The sequence below is a fragment of the Podarcis filfolensis genome (genome assembly GCF_964270895.1).
Source record: "Podarcis filfolensis genome assembly, chromosome: 17".
NCBI classification, from domain to species: Eukaryota; Metazoa; Chordata; class Lepidosauria; order Squamata; family Lacertidae; genus Podarcis; species Podarcis filfolensis.
The window spans coordinates 4,420,735-4,448,579 of NC_139621.1; the positions used below are offsets into that span (position 1 = coordinate 4,420,735).

Sequence of the window (27,845 nt, forward strand, 5' to 3'; positions counted from 1 at the left end):
CTCTGCCCCAATCTCTCTCACTTCCCCTTCCCAACAATGTGCTTTGAAAAGGGGAATCCATCCAAGTGTGTTCCAGCCTCTTCTCTGTATGGCATGCTGGGTATTTTAAGCCCTTCTGGGAAATCCTTTCCCCCTGTGACTGGCAAGTAACCAGATCCCGGAATCCCCGAGAACAGAGAGTGTAGGGGGAACCCAGCAAGGTCACAGGAGATGTATTTGGGGATGGGGGAGGGCAGTAGCAGAAGCCAACATGACAGCAGAGGACCCACACATACAATGGCATGCGTTTGTGCAACTGGGAAAAAAATACACCTGTAGTAAGGCAGGGTTTCCACAGTAAGAACACGGTCTAGATGATTTTCCTGCCTTCTGGCGGTATCTCAGCATGCAAGGGCATGCCTTGAAGGTGACGCTTGTGCCAAATTCGCAGGTGTCATTGGCACATGAATTGACATGATTTGCTGCATAGGACGCAGTCACGGAGAGAAACCCACACAAGCAGACTTGGCCCTGTGCACATTGACTGCATGGCCCACTCATGCTGTCCTACACATGGCACAAAATGCTGCTTATATACGTACAACTCATGGCAACCATTGTGGGAATATGTTCACCTTTGCTTATGTGTGAATGGCTTTATAGTTCACATATATAGTTGACGATCTCTGTCCAAAGATCTGCTTGTGGCTAAATGTTCCCATTTAAGTGTAACCAACTGCTCGCACACTTGCCAGCACATGAAAAGGTGTTGCTTATTGTGAGACTACACACATACAGTTGCCAGAATAAGGCTGCATGATTATGTGGTGCCTATGGAACCTATTGCCACATGGTGGTTCGGCTGCTATAATGAGCAAAAGCATTTTTTAAAAAAAATCATAATTAGATGGATGTAAGGAAAAGAGACTTTGCTGGTGGCTTCTAGGCATAATAGCCAAAAATGCAGCCACCATAAAGGAAAACAGCATCTCTCTGGCTACCACATCAGAAGGCTTAACAATGAGGGATGGACATGGGCATCAGACTGTGCTTGCAAATCTCTCTGAGGATTCTGGTTGGCTGCTGTTGCCAGAATTCCAAGCCAAAAAAATCCAGGCCATTGGTCAGATACCAACAAACAAATTTCCTGATCTGACAGGAGACCTTTTCCTGTTGCCCCGTGGAGGGACCCACTGCACATGCATAAACATACCGTAGGTAGAAAGGGGAACCTATTTTCTAGAACTGGAACGTACAGCTCCCAATAGACTGCAATCTACTCACAGTATATAGAAAAACTGGCAGCGATCTACCCATCCCTGTCATTGGATGGACCAATCCAAAGTTATTGAGCTTTTTTGGGAAAGGCAAAGTTGTTGAGCCAGTTGTTTCCTCCCCTTTTTGTGGGGGAGGGGAGGAGATCATTGAGGGGACAAAGATCTACCAGGATCTACCAGGTACACCCCGCCATCTACCAGTAGATCACGATCTACCTGTTGGACATGCCTGTTCTAGAACACCTTACTGTGGATTATGTGGTTCTCATAAAGGAACATCCATGCTTCCTTGTATCAGCCAACTTTCAAGGTGATAAATGTGGTGTCGTTCTTTACGGGCCTCATCTGCATGCAAAAAGGGCATCTTCATGTCCTCCTCCACTTGCAGATGGGCAGATATCAACATTTATAGTCCACCTTTGTTTGAGCAGCTCACAGCAGCACACAGCACCCATTATATCCTCACGGTCTCCCTGTGAGGTGGGCTAGGATCAGAGATAGTGACTGGCCCAACATCATGCAGGAAGTTTTAGAGCCAATTATATATCTCTCTAGCCCAAGTGGCCCTGCATCATGCTAGAGCTGTGAAATGATTGCCTACATTTTACACACACAACCCAAAGCCCTTGCCTACCACTGCCACAAGCACCTGTGAATCTGCCCCTGTTTTTCTTCTTTCCTTGCATGTCACTGCTTACTCACAACCTGCCCTCTGACTGATCAACACACAGTCTCCTCCTCAATGCATGGCTATGGCTATAAACAATTTCAAGGAGCTTGGAGTACAAACACAACAAGTGAACATTATAGAGAAAGCCGCGTGTGGAGATCCTCAAGATGAACTCAAGTGCAAATTCAAGGAGTGAAAGATCTCTCTCCCCAAACACCCCCTCCACCAGGCTCATAGCTGTCAACGTTTCCCGTTTTTTAAGGGAAATTCCCTTATTCCGAATAGGATTCCTCGCAAGAAAAGGGAAAAGTTGACAGCTATGACCAGGCTCCTGCACAGTAATAATGCACTATGATTATTAGTAGGGCTGAAAGGTTTAGCCAATCAGTGAGACTGAGCAATTCAAAATCTTGTAGATATAACTAGGCAGCAGATTTAAAATAATTCACTAGCTTTTACCCATGCACATATTTTTGAATTCACAGGCAGCAAGCACATTCAGATGAGAGGAATCACCCCCTTCCAACTTTCTCCCAAGGAGGGAATGCCTCTTCTGGGGTGGGGACACCCGCATGCACCCACTATCTAAGAATGCTACACTCCTGCCTCAGAACTGTAGTTTTATTCATATGCAAACCAATGCAGGTACAGTCAGTTGCTCAACTGATTAAAAATCTTGCATGGCTTAATCAGCTTACCGGTTTCTTTCACCAGCTGACAGCCCTAACTATCCTGATCTTTTGGTGCTGCCTGCTGCCATGAGAACCCCATATTAGGTTGGCTGACAGAAGCAAACATACACATTTTAGTATGGAAAGACAGTGTTGTGTAACGGTTAGTGTTGGACTAAGGAGAGATTGATTAAAATCTCTGCTCAGCTGTGAAGTTCACTGGTTGTCTAGTCATTACCTCTTTACCTCACAGGGTTGTTGAGAGGATAAAAAGGAGGGGAACCAGAACTGTGTGCAATGCATTGCCTTGAACCTCAAGACAGGATATCAATAAAATAAAAAAATAAATGCAATGGGCTGTAGCCAACTAAGTTCTACTCAAAGTAGACCCATTGAAATTAATGGACCCAAGTTAGTAATGTCCATCAATTTCAGCAGGTCTACTCTTAACAGGACTAACACTGGATACAACGCAATGAAAATCACACACCCCTCCATAAGAGTTCTCAGTTCTAAGCAGCGCCCCTCCCAGAGTTGCCCCAATACCAGAGCCGGCACTATCATTAGACCAACTAGGCAGCTGCCTCAGGTGCAGACCTCCGAGGGGCAGGATTTGATACAGATTAGTTTTGGTTACATCTTATAAATTCCTGATAATGTTTTACTTTTATATTTTGAAGAATCTTATGTCTACAAGACGTGTGTTTCTGAAGAGTGAAGTTAGCAATTTGGGAGGCGGGGTGCCGGGTACTTAGCCTTGCCCAGGGGGCAAAATAGCCCGGCGCTGGCACTGCCCGGTGGTGCCACACATCCCGCTTCCCTTCTGTGCCCACCTGGAAGGCGACGCCCCCGCGGCCTTGTCCTCCTCCACCCCCAGCCCTGGGCCTCACCTGAGACCCGCTGAGCCGCCGCCCTCTTCCTCTTCTTCTTACCTTTGTAGGTTAGGTAGACCCGGGGAGCGCCGGCGAGGCTGCTCTGGCCCAGGCAGCAGCAGCGGAGCAGCAGCGCCAGCAGCAGCAGGGGTGCCCCGGGCGCCATGGCCGAGGGAGTCCTCGGGACACCTGCGGCGGGAAGAGAGAGACACCTGGAGGCGCGCCCTTCTTCGGCCGGGCTCTGGGGCACCTGGCCAGGGAGCGGGCGAGGGATAGGCGCGCGCCCCTGGGCGCTTGGCGGGGAGAGGCCTAGAGGGCGCTGCGTCCGAGGGCGCCAGATCAAAGGCGCTGCCTCGCCCGCCCCCCCGGCGCCCGGCCAAGGCGCTGTAACCCGAGCGGGGCCGCGGCTCCCGGGCACTTCAAAGGCTGGCTCTCCCTCTGCCCGCCCCGCCTGCGCGCTCCCCCCTCGCCATTCTTGCTCTCCCCTCCTTCCCTCGGGCCGGCGGCACTTTGAAGTTGGGGGACGCGGGCTGGGAGTCCCCAAATGGGGGCTGGCTGCCAGCCCACCGCACCCCCCCAAAAAAACTCTACCTCATTGGACTGCTCCCGGACCCCGGGAAATGGCGCCCCCTGCCGGCGCCCCGCCCGGAGCCCTTCGCCTTGGGCCGGCCCCCTTCATTCTGGAGAGGGCACCGATGTTGCGGCGGCCTCCTGACGCCATCACTCTCAGCCCAAGGGGGCAGGAACGGCAGCAATCCCTCCCCGAGCCCCAGCCGGGCTCTAATCTTCCCCATGCCACACAACAGGTGCCAGGGGACAATGCCAGCAGCACCCCCTCCGCGCGCCCCGCCAGCACACGCAGCTCCCACTCCGTGCCAGCGGGGCTCGGGCTGGGCGCTTTCATCCGCCTGCCAGTCCCGTCCCTTCGGCTCTCCCTGCCCGTGCGCGGCGCGGCTCTGCCCTGTCCCGTCCCTAGTTCCGCCGACGTGCGGCAACCTGTCGCTTCCATACCTGAGCCAGGTGCAGCTAAGCGAAGCAGGGCATGCTGGGACATGGAGTCCCAAATGGCCCCAGGAGCCAGAGGGGCTTGGCTCACCCCCTAAATCGAGGGCCCGTGCTTTGCATGTTGGGCCGCATCTCTCGCGCTCTCCCTCGACACGCAAGAACTCCGTGTCCCCCTCGGGTGCCAGACTCGGGTCCGCGCCCAGATCCGCCACACTTTTGTTTGGAGCAGGACAGAAGCCTCCCGTTCTTTGCTGCCTGGCCCTCACCCCAGAAGCGGCTGCATCTCAGACCAAAGTTGCAACCCCAGCGCGCGCTTTCCCGGGAGCGAGTCCTACTTGACGTCTTTTGGGTAAACGCGCGCAGAGCCAAAGCGAGAAGCGAAGTAGAAGCGGCGCAAAGTGTGCGCCCCCCCCCCCAGCTTTAGAGGAAAAATAAATAACAGGACTGGAGAGGAGGAATGTTGCAAGCGAGGATTGCAGCGGAGGTTGGTGGGGTGGCAATCCGTTCCTGGGACACAGACGGAAGCCCTGGGGCGAAGGAACAGGGCCAGGATCGTGGCCAGGGCTGCGGAGTCTCCGACAAGGCAAGGCGCAAAGGCCACTCACCGCCCCTCGCCCGCGCTGATCCCGGTTCCCGACCAACGCGGCGGCTCAGAGCCCGCGGGCGCGTCCCCCCGCCGGCGCGCACGGAACTTTCTCGGTGGCGCTGCTCCTCCGGAGGGGAGCCGCTGGCCGCGAAGGGAAGAGGCGCATCGCTGCCCGCCGCCTCCCCAGCCGCGGGGTCCTGGCTTTTGTCACTCCGCGGAGGGAAAGGGAAGCGGCTGCACGTCGCCCCGCCGGGCAAAGCCACCGCGCGAATCGGCGCGCAAGTTCCTGCTCTGCCTCCTGGAGCCCGAGCGGCGGAGTCGCCTCTCCCGAGACGGGCGGGACGCCTTAACCCCTTCGCTGCTCCCGGAGCCGAAGAGGGACACGCGGCCGAGGTGGCGTGGCGCCCCCTCCTTCCACGAGCAGGAGGGACTCCGAGCAGAGGGGCGGGGGGTGGGGAAGACCTTCCCCAGCTGGGGGGTCTCAGCCCTGCGCCCGTGTCTTTGATCCCTCCTTGCCTTCTATGGGGCGCTCCTCCAAATCTGCCCCATAGCCTTTGGGTGGTGGGGGGGGGAGAGAGAGGGAATCTGGCTCCAGGAGCAAAGTCCGGAGTCCGGAGGAGCGGAGAGAGGTCTTTTACCTGCGCCAGGATCGTGTGTCACAACCGCCCCCTCTCGTGCCAGGCAGGCCCAGGAGGCTCCGGGACGCGCTCCTCGCGAGCGGTTTGCATCCTGCCAGCCGCACCTTTGGCCTCTCCCCAGCGAGGAGGAGGGCGGCACCTGCAGGAGGCCAGGAGAGGGGGGTCCCTGGCAGCGGAGCCGGAGAAGGCGGGGTGCGCGGTGCTGGAAGGAGCCCGGGGCAGATCCGGCTGGAGGAGGAGAGGCGAGAAAGACACCTTGACAGGTGGGCAGGCCACCCCCCTCCAGAATCCAGTTCTTTCCCACCAGCGCACCCTTCGCACCGGGCGACCCACCTGATCGAGCTCCTCTTAAAAGACAGGATGGCGCCAGGCTTACTTTGGCATCCAGCGGAGATGGGATGGGGCAGCTCTTGCACAACAGAGCCCAGGATGTAGCTTCCAGGAGTGCAGCTCACAGGAGCAGCGCGGCACATCTCTTGCCTCCTTCAATGGGCGCAGAATCGAAGAAAGTCTCTTTCTCCAACCTCCCCCTCTCCCTGATGCATCTCTACTCTTTATGACCCAGTGGGTTTTGAGAAAGTGGGGCTGTCAGGAAAGGACAGCAGTCTGAGCACCCAGAGCGCCGCAGGGCTGACTCACCGCATTTTGAAGTTAGCGAAATAATATACTTTATTGTTCAATGTTTGACTGCCCAGTAAGACCATTTAGGGTGGCCCAAACATACCACTGTTCTGAGGTTGCTTTCCTGAGCTTTGGACCACATCTTACATACAAGGCATAGCGAGCCCAAGATCCAGCCCTGAAAGTTTGCTCTAATGATGCCTCCAGGGTCATCTCTGGTGAGGCTGTTGCATCTTTTCCTTTGCTACAGTACAGGAGAAACACTGAACTCTAAACGAAAGACCCCCAAAGGCAAAGGCCTGTAAATATAGTCAACCACAGGCACTACAAAACTATGTAAAAAACATGAGTCAGTGAACTGTAAAAGAAACACAGCACACATGATTTATACCAAATATGGTCTTGTGTTGTGCAGGGATGGGGAACTGGTGGCCCCCCCAGATGTTGGTGAACCATCGCTCCCACCACCTCTGATTATTACCTGTCTGAGTCTGATGGGAGATGGCGTCTCACTCTGACAACATCGAGGGCCACAGATTCCCATTATATTTTCACAAAGTGGGTCATTGTGAACCTTGGTCTATGACAATGCAAAAGGAAGCTGCTAAGCTTGCTCATTTCATTAACCTATTGATGAGGATGCATAATTTAAACATTGCACATCACATTGTCATGTAATAATACTTTATTGAGCTAATACTTAGAGAGTACTGATTTATTGGGTACCAGATAGTGCCCATGAACATGAGCCTTCTAGATTGAATTGATTGACCAATATGAGTCATGTAGTTCTTCAGTTTGAGTGCAACCTTCCAGCCCATGTGAATCCACAGAATCCTTTAATTTTTACAAAATGACCTGGGGGTGGGGAAGGCGTGGTTGGCCATCTAACAGAATACTGTTACAGCGCCTACAGAATCAGAAATACAGTGGTACCTCGGGTTACATACACTTCAGGTTACATACGCTTCAGGTTACAGACTCCACTGACCCAGAAATAGTGCTTCAGGTTAAGAACTTTGCTTCAGGATGAGAACAGAAATCGTGCTCCGGCGGCACGGCAGCAGCAAGAGGTCCCCTTAGCTAAAGTGGTGTTTCAGGTTAAGAACAGTTTCATGTTAAGTACGGACCTCCGGAACGAATTAAGTACTTAACCCGAGGTACCACTGTAGCCAGCAGGTTCCTTGCCCGGTGGGAGACACCTAAAGGCTGCATAGGGAAAACATTCTTCAACCAGGTCTTTGGCCGTTAAGCAGTCTTTGGCCTTTTAAATATTTGTGGGGTGGGGTTATATTGTAGTTGTTGTTAGCGTTTTGTGTTTTTATGTTGTAAACTGCCCTGTAATCTTTGGATAAAGTGTGGTAATTAAATTTGGTTGAAATGTGGTATATAAATTTAATTAATTAATAGGGAAGAGCCATAATTCAGTGGCAGAGCACACTGGTCCCAACTTTAATCTCTAGTTAAAATTATTCAGATGATAGGAAAGACCACTTTCTGCCTGAGACCTGGTGAGCTGCTTCCAGTCAGAGGAAGTAAGCAATACTGGGCTTGATGGATAAACAGTCCTAGTATATATATAACAGATTCGTTTTTTGAAAGACTCTGTAGATCAGTGCTGGAACACAGATTCAATTCCTGGCATCTCCAGCAGCAGGTCTGGAAAAGACCCATTTGAGATCCTGGAAATCTGATGCCAGTCACCGCAAAACAATACTGAGCAATATGGACCAAAGGTCTGACTCAGTCTAAAGCAGCTTCCGATGTTCTTCATACGACCTTCTCCCCAGGAAGGCTCAGTATAAACTGACCTTGAGAAGGGGAAAAAAATACTCTGTTCAAAGGCACAGGAAGCCAACACCCTTCTTGTATTAAGAAAATATCACGCCAGAAGATAATATTTGTGAGCGATTATAGTTGTGCATTGTATATTTGGAAGGATTTCAAATGTCTTGCGTACATTGGGCTTCTGAATGACCATTCTCACTACCTTCCTTCCTTCTGCTTAAGCCTCCTTCTATTTCAACCATAAATGTAAAAAAAAACAGAATCAGAGCAGGTGGGAAAGGCAAAGAAAGATGCGAACATGCTCACTTATAAGGTTGCCCTTCAAAAATAAAAATGGAAAAACAGTACTTCACAGAGTTGGGAAAATCCAATTCCCTTCCCTGTGCTAAAGAGTTCCCCTCCCCCACCCCATGCCCAGATTTCCCAGACTAGTGCAAATGCCTCTTTTCATGCTACAGCCTTATTGTTAGGAATTGCTGCCCAAGCATGAGCTATTCCTGTCTCCCTCCCCATCCTGTGTGCATGCCACACACAGCAGGAATGGTTCCCACGGTTCCTGGTGTCGTCGTCCCCCCAACCTCATGGAAGGGGGCTGCAGGGGAGGGCATTACTAAAGGGAGAGGGAAGAGGATGTGTTGATAGAGATGAGAGAGAAATGAGCCTGATTAGGGGAGGAGGGTTTGATTATTCCCATTGCCAGCAGGTGCCGGCGGAAGGAGTTCCATGGGGGTGGGGGTGCCTAGCAACACTCTCTGAAGCGCAAACTGGGCGGAGGCAGATGGGACCTGAAAAACCAGCAGAGGAGTGGGGGGAACCTACATACCCCCTAGAGGAGTTTAGGTCCCAGGTCAAATTCTTTGGGCCAGGAAATCTATTGCAATCCACAACAGAGGCAAATCCCAGAGAGAAAAACAATTTGGGCATCCATTCTCGCCCTTCATAGAAGCACTCTCCAAACTTCGCTTTCGACCCTTGCCGGTAAATTTGCAAGGGAGTTGAGCCTGTTATTGGAAAAGCCAGAAAGAGACTTCTAGACCTTGTCTACATTGTGTTCAGGCTAACTATTATGTGGGCCAAATACAGATCTACACTTAAGGTCTCCTCATTGTCCCAAGACTGTGGGCTGGGAGAGGATAGAGGTGAAGTTGGAAACCTGTAAATGTAGAAGGTCTCTGATGAGATTTTATAGATTCTCTCTCAGCTATATCTATAGGTAAAGGGACCCCTGACCCTTAGGTCCAGTCATGGCCGACTCTGGTGTTGCGGCGCTCATCTCAGCCGCTTCTGGTGAACCAGAGCAGTGCACGGAAACGCCATTTACCTTCCCGCCGGAGCTGTACCTATTTATCTACTTGCACTTTGACGTGCTTTCGAACTGCTAGGTTGGCAGGAGCAGGGACCGAGCAATGGGAGCTCACCCCGTCGCGGGGATTCAAACCGCCAACCTTCTGATCGGCAAGTCCTAGGCTCTGTGGTTTAACCCACAGCGCCACCCGCGTCCCCAGCTATATCTATACTGTACACTTAAAGTACATATAAAGCACACGGTTTCCTTCATAGAATCTTGGGAACTGTAGTTTGTTAAGGGTGTTGGGGATAAATTCTTCAGGGATAGCCATGTGCTTTAAATGTATTGTGTGGATGTGACTTTTGTCTGTAACGTCTGGCTGAATCACCCGGTTAATTATACTGTGAAGGCAACCCTTGACACAGTGCATCTGGTGGAGTTAGGGCAGAGGCCAGGACTGAGAATCAGAACTCCTGGATTCTGTCACTTGCACACTCCAAATATGGTAGCTATGCCTAATGTATGCAGAAGACACTATTTTGCACCTTTCCTGAGAAGAACTTGGTACATGTTTTTGGCTCCTGCATAAAGTGAAAAGCAGAAGATGAGGGTGTCTGTGAGAACAGGGCACTTACAGACGGCTGATAATTTTGCAAGTGGGAATCAGCTGCATACTGGGAAATTCAGGCCATGCAGTTAAGATGGATTTGGTGCTCAGGCTTAAAAATAAATAAATAATGAGAGTAACAGGGAAATACACTGGGAAATGTGGGATAACAACTGCTTAATGGTGACATTCACAACATACATTTTATGCATCATTATACCACTTTAAGGGGATACGGGTGGCGCTGTGGGTTAAACCACAGAGCCTAGGACTTGCCAATCAGAAGGTCGGCGGTTCGAATCCCCGTGACAGGGTGAGCTCCTGTTGCTCGATCCCTGCTCCTGCCAACCTAGCAGTTCGAAAGCATGTCAAAGTGCAAGTAGATAAATACCGTAGGTACCGCTCCGGCAGGAAGGTAAACGGAGTTTCTGTGTGCTGCTCTGGTTCACCAGAAGCGGCTTAGTCATGTTGGCCACATGACCCAGAAGCTGTACGCCGGCTCCCTTGGCCAATAAAGCGAGATGAGTGCTGCAACCCCAGAGTCGGTCATGACTGGACCGAATGGTCAGGGGTTCCTTTACCTTACCACTTTAAGAGCCATGGCTTCTCTCAAAGAATACTGGGAACTGTAGTTTGTTAAGGGTGCTGAGAGTTGTTAGGAGACCCCTTGTCCCCTCATAGAGCTGTTAAACCACTTTGGGAATTGTAGTTCTGTGATGTGAGTAGGGTTTTCAGCACCCTTAACAAACTACAGCGCCCAGGATTCTTTGCAGGAAGTCATGGTTCTTCAAGTGGTCTAACAGAGCTTTAAATTTATGGTGTGGACTTGAACAATTGTATAGATTCCCTGCAAACAAATCAGAACGAATGCTCAGTAAATAGCTGCCATCATAGAAGGTCCCCAGAACCTTTGTGCAAATGAATTATAATGAATGTTCAATAAGTAGGCTGCCTGCAAGTGACCAAGAACAGCTTGAAGGGCAGGACATAAAAGCTGGAAGTAGGCAAGGTGTGGAGGAGGGAAGAGAACTCAAAATTACATGGCAGTTCAGAGGGGAAGAAGGTAAATCACAGATTCCAGCCCCAAGGGCCTTGGCTGTGGAATGCCAGGTATTCCTTCCCCCTCCCTCCATGTCTGCAGTAATTGTCTGCTTTGCTGTTTCCCTTGCTCCAAACCTACATGCACCACCACTCCTTCTCTGACCCTGCAAGTGATCCTGCCACATTTTCCAGTGTCCTTTGGTTCCCCCCTGTCCCTGCCCTGGCTTTAAGGCAATGGTCAGCAACTGACAGCCCCCAAGCCAAATCTAGCCCACAAAAAACTGCCAGCTGATATACAGACCATGGAAGCAACAAGCCATGTTCCAGATACAGACATATAGATATTTGCTTACAAACCCCAAACACACCAGCCACTTCCTCCTAGCTTATTGCATGCCTCTGTGAAGTTTCTGCCAGAAAAGGGGGAGGGGCTGAAAATGGTTCCTGTGGGGGAATCCTTTGGATGAAAAATGTGGGATAACCAGCCTCATATAGCCAACATGTTTAAGTCTAAGTAATGCATGAAGGGGTTAAATGCCATAGAGTAAGCTGTCTGCCAGGCTTAGCTAGGGCACTCCCACTCTCCTTGGGAGGAGGGTAAACAAGCCTATTGCTGTACCTCAGTCTACCTGAGAAGCTAAGCATGTAAAGAGGTCTGAGCCGGTTGCTCTAAGCTCAGACCGCATGGCTCTAACAAGCCACTCTTATGTTCCTGTACCAATAATTTAGGAACTTTCATCACTTTATAACGAAACCAAGTTTTACTGCCTGTGTAACATTTTCTGAATGCCATAGGGGAAAGTGCATGAATCTGACCTTTGAAGAGTTTGCAAGCAAATCATTTTTAACTTACCAAACATGTGGTCTTTTTCCATGCCAAGGAAAGAGGGGACTATTTTGGAACTCACAAGGGCATATTTTAGGTCTGAGAGCCTATATTTCAACGCTTTACTTTGCTGCATGTTTTGTGATTGTAAATCTCTGCTGGGGTTCTCTCACCAAAGAATACTTGCCTAAAACCTGGATAATGGCATCTGGAAAGTGTGTACATACACACACTCCACCTCCGTATTTTTTCCTTGCCACCAACAAGGAAAAGAAGGGCTTGAAGTTTCAGTGCTAGGCCCTATATTGGCCTTATACCGACTTGAACTCTACAATGTATTTGAGAGCATTTATGTTTTATTGATTCGTAGTTTTAATTATAAGATTAGAGTCCAAGTGCTGATATCAGCTATACTTCCCAATTGCAGACACATATTCTATGCAAATACCATGCTTGGGAGAAGTAACGGGAGACTGCACAAATCAGAAGCTATCTGGAGGGTCTACTATGTATTGTATGGAAAATTCTCCAGAACACCTACCATGGTTTTTCTATCTTTCTCCCTTAAAGTCCTTAGGATGATGCCTTACATATTACTGAAATATCTCCATCTCATTTTTGTTACTTGTTCGTTTACTGAAGCAATAGCTGGCGCAGAAGTCCACAGTAGCCTCAAGACTTGTTGCTAGACTCTCACTCCCAGGGATAAGCCTCTAGTTGATGGCACTGTCCGGAAAGGTGCTCATCTGGGCCATCCCAGCTGAGACTTGATAGACCACTGCTGGAGGCAACTTGTGGATATCCCATGGTGCCTGCAGAGATGAGGAGAGCAGGGCCACCTCCAGCACGGAAAGTCATGCACCCGGTAATCGACTGCAGAAGCTGAACCCTCCACACAGCACCTTCAATAGGAATAAGAACACACTAATATGTGTGTTCAGCCTAACTCTGCCTCCCTAAACAATGACAGGATCAGGAGGAGCATCCAGCTACTTGGTCCACAGGCTGCTGCTCTCCCACGGGGCAGGAATAATTGGTGCTTGGCTTGTCTGGAGGTTTTTTCTATCCAGTCCACATAGGAGGTGATGCTGGAGGACAGAACAACCATCTGGGATCCCGGAAAGGGCTCACTCATCAAGCCAACCTGGCTCCATGTCATGCTCTTGGCCTCCAAGTGGCACAGCAGGGCTGCACCCTCACCTACCTGGGAGAAGAAGAGAAGAATGAAGCAAGAATGGCCTATCACAAGGTGTGAAGGTGAGTGCTTGGTTGGAGGCTGTTTGGAGAGATACTCACAGCAGCACCAGGCAGGTAGCTAGAGCTATTTCTTACAACACAGTACATGCCTGGATTGACCCCAGGATGTTCCTTGGCACAGTCTGAGGGCATCAGCACCTTGACTTGGTATGCGCTGGAGTCAGCCTCAATTTCACCTGTCAAAAGATGGGTGATTAGCCAGCAAACTGCTTCCAATTCACTTCCCACTTTTGGGAAAGAAAACTTCCAGAATCCTTCCTCCATCCTATGGCATACTGTCCCAAGCTCCACCCTGTCAGAATCCAGCCTTGACTCCCAAATGCCTGGACTCTACATTTGTCCGTTGAATCACACCATTTTATCCTGAACTAATTTGTCTCAGGAATTGTGCCCCCACCCCACCTCTGCTTCCATCACCACAATAATAATCTAGTTTAGCACCACTGAAAAATCCACTACTTCCCTACGCTTTTAGCCATATGCTTTCATCATATCTACGCCATAAACACGGGGCCTAATTTACATGTTGTGAGGGACACGTTACCACAGACATATGGTCCCCTCCTGCAACTGCCAGGTAACATTTAACTACAAAAGACATGAGATATATCATCATTGCTTACTTCATTGGATGATGTTTGCAAGAAGGGATGTGCATGATGATGGCATGTAACATGTCATTTAACAAATGTTACTAGGGAGACACAAGAGGTGCCGTGAGGCAGTGACAGTCAAGAGTTCCTCTCAACATCTTTCTGATACACTTGCACTAATTTAATAGCCATTCCTTCTCCTCAGATAACCCTGGGGATTTTTTGCTCTGTGAGGGATTGCTGAGAAGTCTCAGCACCCTTGCCAAACTACAATGCTCAGGATTCTTTGCAGGCAGCCATGGCCATTGCATAAAGACTGATGGAATATAGATTTGGAGAGTAGATGTGTCCCTGGTGGGTGTGTCTTCAAGGACTGTCCAGTTCCACTCAGCACAGCTGATCCTTACAGTTCACACACAAGCTCTCTCTCTCTCTCTCTCTCTCTGTGTGTGTGTGTGTGTGTGTGTGTGTAAGCAAACGTGCACACACACACACACACATGCACACGCACACACAGTAGTTGGGGCCAAAAGCCAGGTTAAGCTCCATTGGCTGCCTTCACAAATCATGCTGCAACTTGATGCAGCGTCACAGGGCTTCCAAATGAATGTACTAAGGGATATTTGATGTTAAGGAACAGAGACTGTTTGAAATAGTCTTGGAGCATACAGCCCTATACAATAGCAAGGTCCCTCTCTTCTCCCCCTCTCCCTCCACCCTACTCCCAGTCAGTCTCCTGGCATACCAGATTGCATCATTTGTAGACCCATCACTTTGCAGCTATCCCAGGGCTCCTTTGGGAAGTACGCCATAGCAGCCACATGTTGGTCAAAGGTGATGGGCTTCTGGAGGAGAAGCAGAGCCACGTTGTAGCTGCCAGAGAGACTGTACTGCGCCGTCTCCTCATAAGGGTAAATTGCAGCAACATTGATGCCTCTGGCATGGCCCTTGGGGTGTGTCAGCCTCACAAAGACAGCTATGTTTGCTGGGTCCCTGCAAACAGTAAAGAGGGGCCTGGAATAACTCTGTTTTGGGTCAAAGGAAAAGCAACAAGGCAAAGGGAACAATGTAGGCTAGTCCATTAAGGCAAATGGGGCACTGCCCCACCAACCTCAGTCTGCCCTAAGCCCCTACCCACCTGCCTTCTTAGCTACAACCAGTTCAGGTGATGGCACTGGCTGTCTGCTTCTTCCTCCTCCTCAGTCTCTGTGTTGCCCTTGCAGAACTCCGCAGGGAGCAGGATGGGGACAAAACTAGAATCAGTTGGCGCTGGCTGTTATTGACTCGAACTCCATTGTGGCCTCCCTGTTTCCCACCCTACCAGTCCCAAATGGGCACTAGCCATCACTAACAGGGGTCTCTTGGTCTTCATTTTTTTGCTCTTGGTAGGACCCATAAGGTTGGCGGTTCGAATCCCTGCGACGGGGTGAGCTCCCTTTGCTCGGTCCCTGCTCCTGCCCACCTAGCAGTTCAAAAGCACGTCAAAGTGCAAGTAGATAAATAGGTACCACTCCAGCGGGAAGGTAAACGGTGTTTCCATGTGCTGCTCTGGTTCACCAGAAGTGGCTTAGTCATGCTGGCCACATGACCTGGAAGCTGTACGCTGGCTCCCTCGGCCAATAAAGTGAGATGAGCGCTGCAACCCCAGAGTTGGCCACGACTGGACCTAATGGTCAGGAGTCCCTTTACCTTTACCTTTAGGACCCATAATGATGGGACAGGGCAGGCAGCAGGCTCAGCTATGTTTACATAGTTTATTCAAAGTAACAACTCCTTCATAAACTATGGTAGACTTGATGTTGACCTATGTTAAAATTAATCTGCGCCTTTTCTTGCTTCTGTTCATGTTATCTGAGCTCATCGGTGATGCTGTGGAGTACAGCCATCTCCCTTTCCTGTATGCCCTCTGAGCAGCTATATCCTACAGCAGGGGTCAGCAAACTTTTTCAGCAGGGGGCTGGTTCACTGTCCCTCAGACCTTGTGGGTGGCCAGACTATATTTGGGGGGAGGGAAATGAACAAATTCCTATGCCCCACATATAACACAGAGATGCATTTTAAATAAAAGGACACATTCTACTCATGTAAAAACACGCTGATTCCCGGACCATCTGCGGGCCGGATTTAGAAGGCGATTGGGCTGGATCTGGCCCCTGGGCCTTAGTTTGCATACCCATGTCCTACAGCCTAGGTGAACAAAATAGGTGTGCGTCTTTCACATTCACCCTGTAATGAAATGTATCCCTACCCTCCCATGTAGCACGGAATGGGTGAATACAGTGGTACCTCGGGTTACATACGCTTCAGGTTACAGACTCCGCTAACCCAGAAATATTACCTTGGGTTAAGAACTTTGCTTCAGGATGAGAACAGAAATCGTGCAGTGGTGGCACAGCGGCAGTGGGAGGCCCCATTAGCCAAAGTGGTCTTCAGGTTAAGAACAGTTTCAGGTTATGAATAGACCTCCAGAACGAATTAACTTCTTAACCCGAGGTACCACTGTATTGATAATGAACTAAAGTCCCCCAAAGGGCATGGGCTCTGATCTCCTAACACAGGGCTAGAGAACCTCTAGCCTGTGGGTCCAAGTTGGCCCGCCATGCTTCTCCCATTTGGCACTGATTCTGAAGAAGGCCAGGAGAATGGGAGCATCACTTACGTCTGTTGAACACACTGTGCTGTAGTCAACACCCAGTAGCGGTTCAGAATTGAGCCCCCGCAGCTCTGATTCTCACATGTGGCGATGAGCACTTGCCAGGGCAAGGACAATTGTGCTGAGATCCATGCAGCCAGGGCTGAAGAGGGCAAAGAGGCTGGGTCAGTGTGTGGTGGGGGAGAGGACAATAGCAGAGCAAGGGAGGCTAACTCTAAACAGCAGGTAATGTACATGGAATGCCATTCCTGTCAGGGGTGCTCTGGAAGGCGTTGTGCCATCCTATGTACAGGCCACAGTGACCTGGGGGAGAAGGGACATGTATTTTGAAGCAGGTCGCATGAGAAATTCCAAGCTATCACTCACTCTCTGGTTTCTGTAGCTGCCTAAGATTTTTTGTAGGCCTCAGATGTTTCCAAGGAACTGTGCGATTGTAACGATGCCCTGCAACCTTTGTGGTCCTCTCCAGCCAGGGCAGGTAGTGGGGCAGACTGCTGAAGACATAGGGGCGAGAGCAGGCTTCATCAAAACTGCTCAGCACCCCCAGCTGAAGCCAGGCCCCACCCTGGGGGTCAGGGCAGATCAGTGGAGAGCCCACATCACCCTGGATAGGAGGAGGGAGAAGGAAGAGAAAATGAGAAAGAGAAGTAGGTACAAAATAAGTTTCCCAACCGTTACACTCTTTCTGTTATGTACTGAAGTTCTCACCCTGGGCCAGCAGGGGGAGACTGTAGATAGTTATGCAAATAAGGGATCGAAAGTGACGTTCAGTGATTGGCTAGTTTTAGAAAATTGTTACAGTTACATTGTACTGGAGCTCTATATAAGCAGGCTGACTGAACCCTTCAGTTCAGTTCTGTCCTGGCCTGTGAATAAAGAAGAGCTGTTTGAAGAATCGCTGTGTCGTCTGATATGTTCACCCACAACTTAACACTTTCAAACAGCAGTTGACCTGCTTTCTGTGGGGCACTTTATGCTAGAGCTGGCTCAGTAGCTGCCTCAAATAGCAGGAGCCCCCAAGGCTTTAGCCCTGCAGGTGCCCCACCTGCCCCACTGGTGGCACAGAAACGGTGCTAGTATTGGTGCCGGTTTTGGCTGAAATCACATCCGAAATTTTGCAAGACCTTGTGGAGCATGCACAATCTTGAGCAATTTCAGTGATATCTCACCCAAAATTGGTGCTGTTGGCAGCAGGGCAGGTAGAGAAGCAACACTGGTGGCAGCAGGTATGGCGGTGGCAGTGGGGGGCAAGGCGCCACTTCCTGTTTCGACATGCCGCCTCTACTTTTGCAAACCATGTCACAAGCTAATTTGTGACATGGATCCATCTACTGGATCCATGATAGCAGTATGAGAGAGACAGACAGACAGAGACGGAGAACATGCAATATCTAGGTGCTGTTGTACATCTGAAAGAGCTATGTGTGGCAGGCAGGAATTATGTCTTTTAACCTCCTCAGTTTAACAAATGGGTGAGGAGACTGACTTTTTAAATCCACAGCCAGCTGATATCAGCGCCGAGTCAAAAAGCGGTGGAGGTGGGTCATAATGATGATCTACTCCCAAGCTCTCTCTCACCGTGCAGACTCCTTCCGGGCCCATTTGAGCCTTGATACAGAATATGGCATTGGAGAGCTGCTCTCCAAGCTGGTCGCAGCTGGTGACGCTCAGGATGTCTAGGGGATGTCTCAGCAGCACGGCAGGGCCTCCTACAGCAGGGAGAGAACACATGGGGGTAGCACCATCTGCCCTCAAGTTAGGCAGCATAAATCCATCTCCATCCTCAGTGATGACCACCAGTAGGGCTCACAAGAGGATGTGGCAGGGCACAGAGATGAGGATCCTTTCGCCTTCCAGCTGTTGCCAGACTACAGCTCCCATCGTACATGACCTTTGACAATGTTGGCTGAGGCCAGTGGGAGTTGGAGTCCCTTCGCAACTGGAGTACTGCAAGTTCCCCACCCCTATAGCAGGATAAAGAAAGTGAGCAGATGGGAACAGGAAGGCTGAAAGTTGAAGTGGGCAAGAGGAATAAGGAGAAGAGTCCAGACCAGGGCAAAAGAAAAGGAATATTGGGATAGAGAGTGGACAATGGACAGGAGTGTCCATGAAGATGAGCTGTGGAAGGTTGATGTTCCCAGACTTATCTGAAACAACAAGCCAGTTCTCTGGCTGCCTGCAAGAGTGATGTAACACTAGCATTATACCTTTCATGCATCATTTCATGAGAGGGCCCTGCACAAAACCAAACAGACTTATCTCTCTTGGGTATCTTTTCTGGGGACCCTAACTGCTAACTGATATGCAATCTTGCTCACAGAATCACAGAAACTAGAAGAACCAACAAGGTCATTTAAGAGAGCCCCTCCCTGTGCAATTCAGATCACATTGTACAAGCAGAAAGCAAGTGCACCACTTACCTTCCAGCACAGACCAGCCTGGTAGCCAACAATTTCTGAAGTCACCTATTGCACCTGCCTTGTCTGAGAGACACACGGGTGCAACAAGGGGACCAAATTCCAGCGGCTCCTCCAATTGCAAAAGGCCCAGGTTGTGAAGGTCCCTGTGCTCCAACCAGTTTGGGTGTGTCAAAGACTGGCGGGTCTGCACTGAGTACGTTGCCTTGGAGATGTCAACTAGACCAGCCTGCACCAGAGCCAAAGCTTCTGAATTTTTTCTGAAAAGAGATACAACAACATAATAGTTTCAGCAACCACACACAACATGTTGCGGAAGCGGGTATTGAGCACTCTATTGTAGATACTGTTGTTATTTTAACTTTTATTATATGAACTGTGAACTTGATATAAAATGCAATCAAATAAAATGTGCTTCTGTGGCCCCATAGCACCTGCACAGCATGTAAAACAAATGACATATATTTGGGGTGGGAAGGTTATTAATGCTACATAAGGACTTCCTACTTCAGTGGGCACAGAATGATGAATACATGTTCCAATGTGGTGGCTGGGTAACGTTTTAAAGCACAACTCAGCACAAGTCTGGAAACCACTGGGAAGGATAAAAATGCATACTGTTCTAGCATGCTAGTAAACCACCCTGTGATCCTCGGATGAAGGGCAGTATAAAATAAAATAATAATAATAATAATAATAATAATAATAATAATAATAATACAATAAAATTCAGCATTTTAAAATGGATGCAATACTGGTAGCAAACAGGTGCTTGGGGCAGCAATATATTTTGTAAGAGTGAACAGCAGTAAAATGGCAAATGCAATTCAATGTATTCATGGGCAAACAACAACAACTTCATTTGACTTATACGCTCATGGGCTCCAAAGTGGTGGTGATTGACCAGGAACGAGACCAAGGGGTCATAGTGGACAGCTTGATGAAGATGTGTGGCAGCTGTGGAAAGGTAAATTCCCCTTGAAAATAAAAATGCTGATATCATAATGTAGTTATTCAAGTCATAGTGCAAACACCTTTGGAATACTGTGTACAGGTCTGGTCACCACGGCTCAAAAAGAGTATTTATTGTAGAGCTGGAAAAGGTTCAGAAATGGGCAAACAAAATGATCAAGGAGATGGAGCAACTCTCCTATCAGGAAATCTTACAACATTTGGGGCTTTTTAGTTTAAAGAAAAGATGCGTAAGAGGAGGCATGATAGAAATGTATAAAATTATGGAGGAATTGGATGGTGTTTCATAACACTAGAACTTTGAGACATCCAGGGAAGCTGAATGTTGAAGGATTCAGGGCAGATAAAAGTACAGTTTTGAGTAAAACCATTGAAATTCATTCCTTATATCTTTAGAGTTTTGGTCTACCACTGCAATTTTATTTATAATATTCTGTTTCCCCCCCCCTTCTGCAGTTGCCATGCCATGTATGGCACCAAAAAATTAATTTTCCAGCTTGTTATCAGATGAAGGAGAATATATTAAAAATTTTGTATAGGTGGCACCTGATGCCCACAAGACTCATCAAAATGTACAAAAGGGGCTCTAAACTCTGTTGGATATGCTCAAAGGAGGAAGGATCCCTAACACATATGTGGTGGTCTTGCAAGCAATCAAAAAATATTGGGAGATGGTCTATGAAGAATTTTTTAAAATGTTTAAATTCACCTTCCCCCCCAAAACCCGAAGCCTTCCAGCTAGCCATCATAGGAGAGGAGCTACCAAAAAAGGTGTGTAACATTTTTTATATGCCACAGTTGCTACAAGAATTATGTATGCAAAGATTTGGAAAGACAAAGCTATTCCAACAGAAAAGCAATTGTTCGATAAACTGACAGTTTGCAGAATTAGCGAGCATGACTTCTAAAATAAGGGACTGTGATGAAGGGAGGACAAGGGCTGAGTGGGAATATTTCAGAGAGTACCTAAAGAGAAATGATATTACAACTGGCCTGCAAGCAACTGTTTGAACAACAGTAAAATAAAATGAAGGAATTGGTAGAATTAAAATAAGGTGTAGAAAACAACGGAAATGCAGCAAACTAAGATTCTGTTAATGTCACTGAAGGTTAGGTTGGGAAGTCTGTAAAAAATAGTATAAGGTAAAATGTGTATGGTGTACTGTAAAATTGAAAATGCAGAGAGAGAGAGAGAGAGAGAGACAGACAGACAGACAGACAATGCACCCATCTTGAACTAGATCAACCTGAATAACAGGATACTTACATAAGGTTGGCACAGTTGGCTGAGGTTAAAATCCACCAGGGGTTGAGAATGGAGCCAGCACAGAAATGCTGGATGGGCAGCTTGAGAGCAACAACCCAGGGAAATTCCCCCAACTCAGCCACAGAGCAGCTTGGGCATTTGGGCACAAAACCAGGCCGCAGCCCACATCCTGAAGGGAAAGACCAACATATTAGAAATGAATTTGCTTGCCTTCAGTTCTCAGTTTATCTAACGGAAGTCTGAAGTAATATTATCCAGTACAGTCTATTTCCCGACAGAATGATGGGGGAGCAACTGGTGGCACACACATAACCAGTTCCTCAGATCTCCGCATTATTATTATTATTTTTCAGGGGTGGGGAGTACATGTACTCACCAAATTTGCGATCCGTAAGAACTGCCATCTTGTTAAGTTGGTAGGTATGGGAGTTGGCATCCCATGCCAGTCCCATCTCACACTGTTTCAGCGTCACCTGTACAGGGAGTTGCAAGTTGGGCATTATGGTTACACTAGGTGGGGCAAGTAATGCTAGGGAAGGGCCAGGAGATGGGCCTTCCTCGCGTTTACTCTTGGGGAACTGTGGCCTAGCTACAACAATATGAACAGGAGCACCTTGGTTGATGTAAGTGTCTGGTATGGATGCTACGGCTGTTGAAGGAGGCGTTTGTGGCTGTGAAGTGGTAGCAGGTATTATTATTATATGTGGTTGTACAACAGCTGACATTTCTGTTGAGTGTATTGTGGATGTTACAGATATTTGGTTGGTTGTAGAGGATGTTGTGGACGACTGCCCTGCTGTTGTGGACGACTGCCCTGCTGTTGTGGACGACTGCCCTGTTGTAGTGGGCGAATGCCCTGTTGTTGTGGACGACTGCCCTGTTGTTGTGGACGACTGCCCTGCTGTTGTGGACGACTGCCCTGTTGTTGTGGACGACTGCCCTGTTGTTGTGGGTGAATGCCCTGTTGTTGTGGACGACTGCCCTGTTGTTGTGGACGACTGCCCTGTTGTTGTGGGCGAATGCCCTGTTGTTGTGGACGACTGCCCTGTTGTTGTGGACGACTGCCCTGTTGTTGTGGACGACTGCCTTGTTGTTGTGGGCGAATGCCCTGTTGTTGTGGGCAAATGCCCTGTTGTTGTGGATGAATGCCCTGCTGTTGTGGACGACTTCTGCACTGTTGTGGATTTTAGTGCTATTGTAGATGTTGCAGAAGATAGATGTTCAAGTGTGGAAGACACTACAGAAGATGTTTCTCTGGCCACTGTAGACGTCTGTCCAGTTGTTGAAGATGATAAAAATGGGGAGTGTCTGGTAGTTGTAAGTGTTACATGGGGTGTTGTGATATTGGGAAGGGACTGTGTTGTTGTGGATGTTTTCTGAATTGTTGTGGATGTTGTAAAATTTACATGATTATCTGCTGCAACTATTGTGACTACTGACTGTAGTCTATTGAGTGCAGATGGAGAGTGCACTGAAGTTGTAGGTATTACAGTCAATGGTTTTGTAGCTTCTGGCGATGAGAGTTCATTTGTAAAGGTAGAATCCAACAGTGGGGGGTTGGATGTCAAAGCTACTTCTGATGGTTCAACAGGTCCAACTGCTTCAGATGCCTCAGATTCTTGTTCCACAATTGGGGGTGTTATAGACGCTTGTGGGACTTGTGTGGTTGTTTGTGCTGTTGATGTGAATACTATGCCTGTTGGGAATGTTACAGATTCTCCAGTTGTTGAAGATAATTTTCCTTCTGTTTCAGACAGAGCATATAATGGTGTGATTGCTGGGGGAGACAATTCACCATTAGTGGTCTCGCTATCTTTCAGTTGCGGACCAAGTGCTCCTTCTTGACTCAGCCACTTCAAATGGGATAAAATCTGAGAAGCCAGGATAGGAGCTGTGCAGTCGTGTAAGCTCTGGGACACAACACCCATCACCTCCCAGTGCCCGCTGCCAGGGTCACGACAAATCACAGGACTGCCTACAGACACCTGTAGCAGAAAAGAGAGCATGATAATCAGATATGGAATGAGACAACTAAAGCAGATGATAAAAAAGGGTCTGTGCCACTAAAAGCAGTAAGAAACGCTGCCTCTTGGGAAGCATAGGAGCTCAGTAGTTTTTTTTCCAGCTCCTCAGCTATGCTGCAGTTGGCATGAAGAGGCAATTATTTTGTTTGATTGTGCTGTTTCCTGTCCGCACCAGCAGGTGAAACATGACAGGATGTGTCCAGAATGAAGAAAAGGTGTCCCTGCCATCCCCTCCCTTCATTTCTCCTACATAACTATGTGTGTTTTCTGGTAATGTTTGTTGGTGTCCTATACACTTGCTCACACTTAAAAAAAATCCCATTAGAATTCTAGTATTTCCAAACCTTGGCCAATCTTCCCTTCCCCTCTGCTGACTAGTTCTTTTCTAATCACATTGGTCCTATCAAATAGTATAAGACCAGATCTAACTTCCCACATATACAAAATGGTGACTAGAAAAGGGAAGTATAGAATGGGCATCCACTAGAGAACTGATGAGGTAGAGTTGGTTTGTAATACAGAATCACAATTTGCTAGCCGTTGCTGAAGTATGAGGGATGTGCTGCCCTTCTCATATGGAGCTGCCTTTTTGAATTTTGAACAAGGACCCCAAATCAATAGGGATATGCCTTAACACATCTTCCTGCATCACAAAATGCAAAGAGATATGACAACAGCAATAGCATTGTGTGAAGTACTCTGTCCTGGTACCCCATTTGCTAGAGAAAAGGCACCTGGCAAGGGATCCAGGAAGAGAAGAAATGTTAGCAATGCTTAAGCTCCTGGATTGTTCTGAAGACAAGTTGCTTTGTACAAGAGGCTTCTTCTCTGTACAAAGTGCCCTTTCTACCTGTTTCCCATGACCAAGGTTCCCTTTTGTGAGCCTTATGTGTACAACATGAATTCAGAGAGATACAGACACATGCTGTGCACCCTATTATCTGGTCTCCCTGTGTGGGATTTATATACAAATGGTAATGAGCTGTGATGGGTTGATGAGTGAGTCACCCCATATCCTATACTCTGTTGTGGAGATGTGGTCTGGACAATTTTTTGTGTGTGCAAGTGGCCATTGCTTAATCCCTCCTCCCCAACGTGATCAATGGGAAGGGTTTTTTGTGCCCAGGTCTAGCTCCTGCCAACCTAGACGTTCGAAAGCATGTCAAAGTGCAAGTAGATAAATAGGTACCGCTCTGGCCGGAAGGTAAAAGGTGTTTCCGTGCGCTACTCTGGTTTCGCCAGAAGCGGCTTAGTCATGCTGGCCACATGACCCAGAAAAACCATCTGCGGACAAATGTCGGCTCCCTCGGCCAGTAAAGCGAGATGACCAGAGTTGTTCATGACTGGACTTAACTGTCAGGGGTCCTTTACCTTTACCTTTACCTTTACTAGGGTTGGTGTAAAGTGTATGTGTGTGTGTGTCCATTCACACAATCGACCCTGAATCCATTCATAAGGGATTACCATGCAGTTTGTGTCATTAGACGCCTCTCTTGAAACACACAAGTTCCATGATTTGCCTATGTCAGGCCATTGCTTGGCACATTCCGATGTCACCAAAGTATGCACAATGATCTCCTTCACTGACCATCTGAAGGACCCTGTGAAGAAGGAGAGATGACTATAAACTGCAAGGCCTGTTAGCCAAACTCCAGGGATCCACTCCAGCACTCATCAGTCTCAGCGCTGTGCGTGTGTGTGCATGCGTTTTTTAAAGAAATCAAATTCTCCTACATAGCCTTCTCTAACTTCTAAGCCTTCACTGACCATATTTTTTCTAATATTTCCATAGCCCTAAGATATTTAATTTATATAATTATACAATAATATAATTGAGTAATAATCACCCCAACTCTCTCAATATATTAAACTATGTGCCAAATACACATTAGTTGAGTACAGTGGTTCTAACAGATGTGACACATACACTTAGTCTTTTTAAATAATTTGCAGACTTATTAGTACCTATGACTTTGACTCTGGGCTGTGGTCACCTTACCCACTAGCGCAACCCCCTCAGACCTTGACAGGGCACCTCCAAACTCACCGTCGTGTCTCCGCTCAATAATCCTACATTCCTCTTGTGTGTCATAGGGTTTTTCTTTCCGAATGACACAAGCTGGCCATATGTCTGGCTTCCTTAAATCAACTGGCTGGCCGAGCAGAATGAGTCCCAGGTCATTGTTGGGTGGTGCATCCCAAGAGCTGAAACCCCGGTGTGAAATGAACTGGCTCACTGTCTTGGTGCTGAAACGTCCATGAGCGCCAGTGAATTCTACATTGCTCGGCTGCCTGCAAGGCAAACATGGAAGGTCATTTTATAATCAACCATAGCTATCAGATCCTGAATGGCGAGACCTTACTCCACAACAGCCTGTTCATTGTTCAGGCACTCTGTTTCATTTCAGAACCAACCATCTTAGGACCAGAGCTAGCACTCCATCAGGAGAAAAGCACTTCCAATCTCTCACATTACTCACATCAGTAGGAAACAGTTGGCTGCTGTCAGGACCCACCAGCTGCTCAGGACAACTCCTTGGCACCTTTTGCCATTGCCAAATATGTTCACTAACCATGGTGCTTCCAGGGCTTCTCTCTCTTCTGGGGAGGGAGACTTGTCCCAATTCGTCCAGGGATGCCGGATGCTACAGACTACAGAGGAACAGTAGAATATTGTAGGATCTCCCATTCCCTGCATCTTGTCTGTGGTACAATGTGTAATACATGCTTTAGTTGGGGCTTTGGATGTTGAGCTGTGGTTAACCCCAATGGAGGAGTCTTTGATAGCTCACCAACACTCCAGGCCAGTTCTAGAGTTAACCTGTAAGGTAAACCAGTATTGCACACCCTCCCTCAATATGGTACAGGTTAAAAAAGGTAAAGGGACCCCTGACTGGTCCAGTTGTGGCTGACTCTGGGGTTGCGGCGCTCATCTCGCTTTACTGGCCGAGGGAGCTGGCGTACAGCTTCTGGGTCATGTGGCCAGCAGGACTAAAGCCGCTTCTGGCGAACCAGAGCAGTGCACAGAAATGCTGTTTACCTTCCTGCCGGAGTGGTACCTATTTATCTACTTGCACTTTGAAGTGCTTTCAAACTGCTAGGTTGGCAGGAGCAGGGACTGGGCAATGGGAGCTCACCCCGTCGTGGGGATTCAAACCACCGACCTTCTGATCGGCAAGTCCTAGGCTCTGTGGTTTAACCCACAGCGCCACCCATGGTACAGGTTAGTCAAATGAATTAATTGGCTGTGCAAATGAATGCCACATGGGACCTTTTTCTTTTTTAAAAAATAAGCTTTATACATAGTTCATTGTCAGGGGCTAATGTTCTGTACTTGAAACCTCCCATTCAGTTATACCACTTAATCCTAAAGAGTTTCTGGGTTGCACAAGCCTTTCTGCTACCCATAACATGGGGAACAGAACTCAAGTGTGCTAGCTCTGGCTGTGGTCACTTACAGGTGGTGGAGGAGGACAAAAACAACTGGAAAAGGGCAGAGAGCCCAAGGAGAAGCTCCATCCTTCCTCTCTATGGCAGAGGGAGGCTTTGGGGTCATAAAGGTGCTTCATAGGGAAGATGAGAAGAGGTAGTGTAATCCACAGGCCCCACTGAGGCAGGGAGTCAGCACATGAGTTGTCTGGGATGGAACATTTAAGCTCACAAAAGACTCACCTGTGACATCAACTCCATAGAACTCTTGAGACCTGCTTTGAATTCTAGCATGCCTTAAGACTCTAGTTTAGTGTTCCTGTCACCTTTTCTGATCCTTGAATGCAGTTCTCTTTCAAAGATGCTGCTGTTCCCAGCGCTGGCTGGAGCAGACGGGAGCTGGAATCCAAGAAACATCAGAACATGGGAAAAGCCTGCTGGACCTGGCTCACCTAGTCCAAGCAACCTGTTCTCACAGTGGGCAACCAGAAACATATGGGAAGGGCCGAAACAGGACCTGAGTGTAACAGCACTCTACCCATTTGTGATTCCCAGAAATTGGAATTTAGCAGGGGCTAGAACATGTGGAGGACCAACTGTGACCTGTATGTTAAAACAGAACTGTTGTGCAATTATGGACATGGCAGTGGTTTGCAATTAGGGATACTAATTATGTTTTATGGCACTGTTACACTCTAGAATAAGGTGCACTTAAAATAAGGTTCCTCTGAGCCTTGTAAATAAAGCCACAGGTGTTACCAATCACCTGCAAAAAATGTTTACTAGCCTACTGGGAGGCAGAAAGGAAGGATGGAGAGCTCTCTCATGTGTGGAGAGTACTGAGTGTTCCATCTCTCCTCCATAGGCCTGTTCTCTCACTTTCGTTGAATTCCTAGTTGCTAGTGTTTAATACAGGGCTGTGTTATCTACTGCTGTGTGAATACACATATTAGTACCTTGGGTTAAGAACTTAATTCGTTCCGGAGGTCTGTTCTTAACCTGAAACTGTTCTTAACCTGAAGCACCACTTTAGCTAATGGGGCCTCCTGCTGCTGCCATGCCACCAGAGCACGATTTCTGTTCTCATCCTGAAGCAAAGTTCTTAACCCGAGGTATTATTTCTGGGTTATTATATCTGGAACCCATAGATGGGTGGGATTTAATGTTCCCTTGTCCTCCCCCACCCAAAGCACAATCCTCGTTTCCCCACACTGTGAAATATGATTATAATACTGTATCTGCTCTTGTGCAATTCCTGTCAATCTTTTTCCAGTGTGCATGTTTAGATAAAGAAATACCTGTGTTCATACCTAGAATGGAATAAATAGTGGAGGGGCAGAAAGGATTTATTTAGAGAAAATTCA

At 48.3% G+C, this 27,845-nt stretch overlaps 2 protein-coding genes across 11 annotated transcripts in view; both read right to left on the reverse strand.

Annotated features, from left to right (window-relative positions):
* LOC310752395 (semaphorin-3F-like) overlaps window positions 1-6,186 on the reverse strand; it is a 32,388-nt gene extending 26,202 nt beyond the window's left edge. For 2 of the 9 annotated variants that reach the window (XM_083592510.1, XM_083592509.1), the window contains exons 1-3: window positions 6,032-6,186; window positions 5,080-5,270; window positions 3,530-3,658 (exon numbers count right to left, since the gene is read on the reverse strand). In XM_083592510.1, coding sequence (XP_083448636.1) covers window positions 3,530-3,658; window positions 5,080-5,270; window positions 6,032-6,171 — 460 coding nt within the window. In that variant the 5' untranslated portion in view covers window positions 6,172-6,186. Of the gene's footprint in view, window positions 1-1,961; window positions 2,802-3,529; window positions 3,659-5,079; window positions 5,271-5,576; window positions 5,664-5,698 lie in introns of those variants that run through there. The other 7 variants (XM_083592508.1, XM_083592507.1, XM_083592513.1 and 4 more) reach the window with 5 other exon arrangements.
* Window positions 6,187-12,207: 6,021 nt separating this feature from the next.
* LOC310753185 (uncharacterized protein) lies at window positions 12,208-26,702 on the reverse strand. 2 transcript variants are annotated; one of them, XM_083594247.1, is made up of 13 exons: window positions 26,511-26,702; window positions 25,626-25,704; window positions 25,100-25,344; window positions 24,517-24,653; window positions 21,405-23,013; window positions 21,029-21,197; window positions 18,793-19,049; window positions 17,951-18,081; window positions 16,739-16,976; window positions 16,379-16,514; window positions 14,465-14,712; window positions 13,166-13,302; window positions 12,208-13,073 (listed from the first exon to the last, which is right to left on the reverse strand). In XM_083594247.1, the coding sequence occupies exons 1-13, from the start codon at window positions 26,569-26,571 to the stop codon at window positions 12,807-12,809; spliced, it is 3,714 nt and encodes a 1,237-aa protein (XP_083450373.1). In that variant the 5' UTR covers window positions 26,572-26,702; the 3' UTR covers window positions 12,208-12,806. The 2 variants fall into 2 exon arrangements, with proteins under 2 accessions (XP_083450373.1, XP_083450372.1); XM_083594246.1 differs by having other exon boundaries at window positions 25,533-25,704.
* Window positions 26,703-27,845: the final 1,143 nt, after the last annotated feature.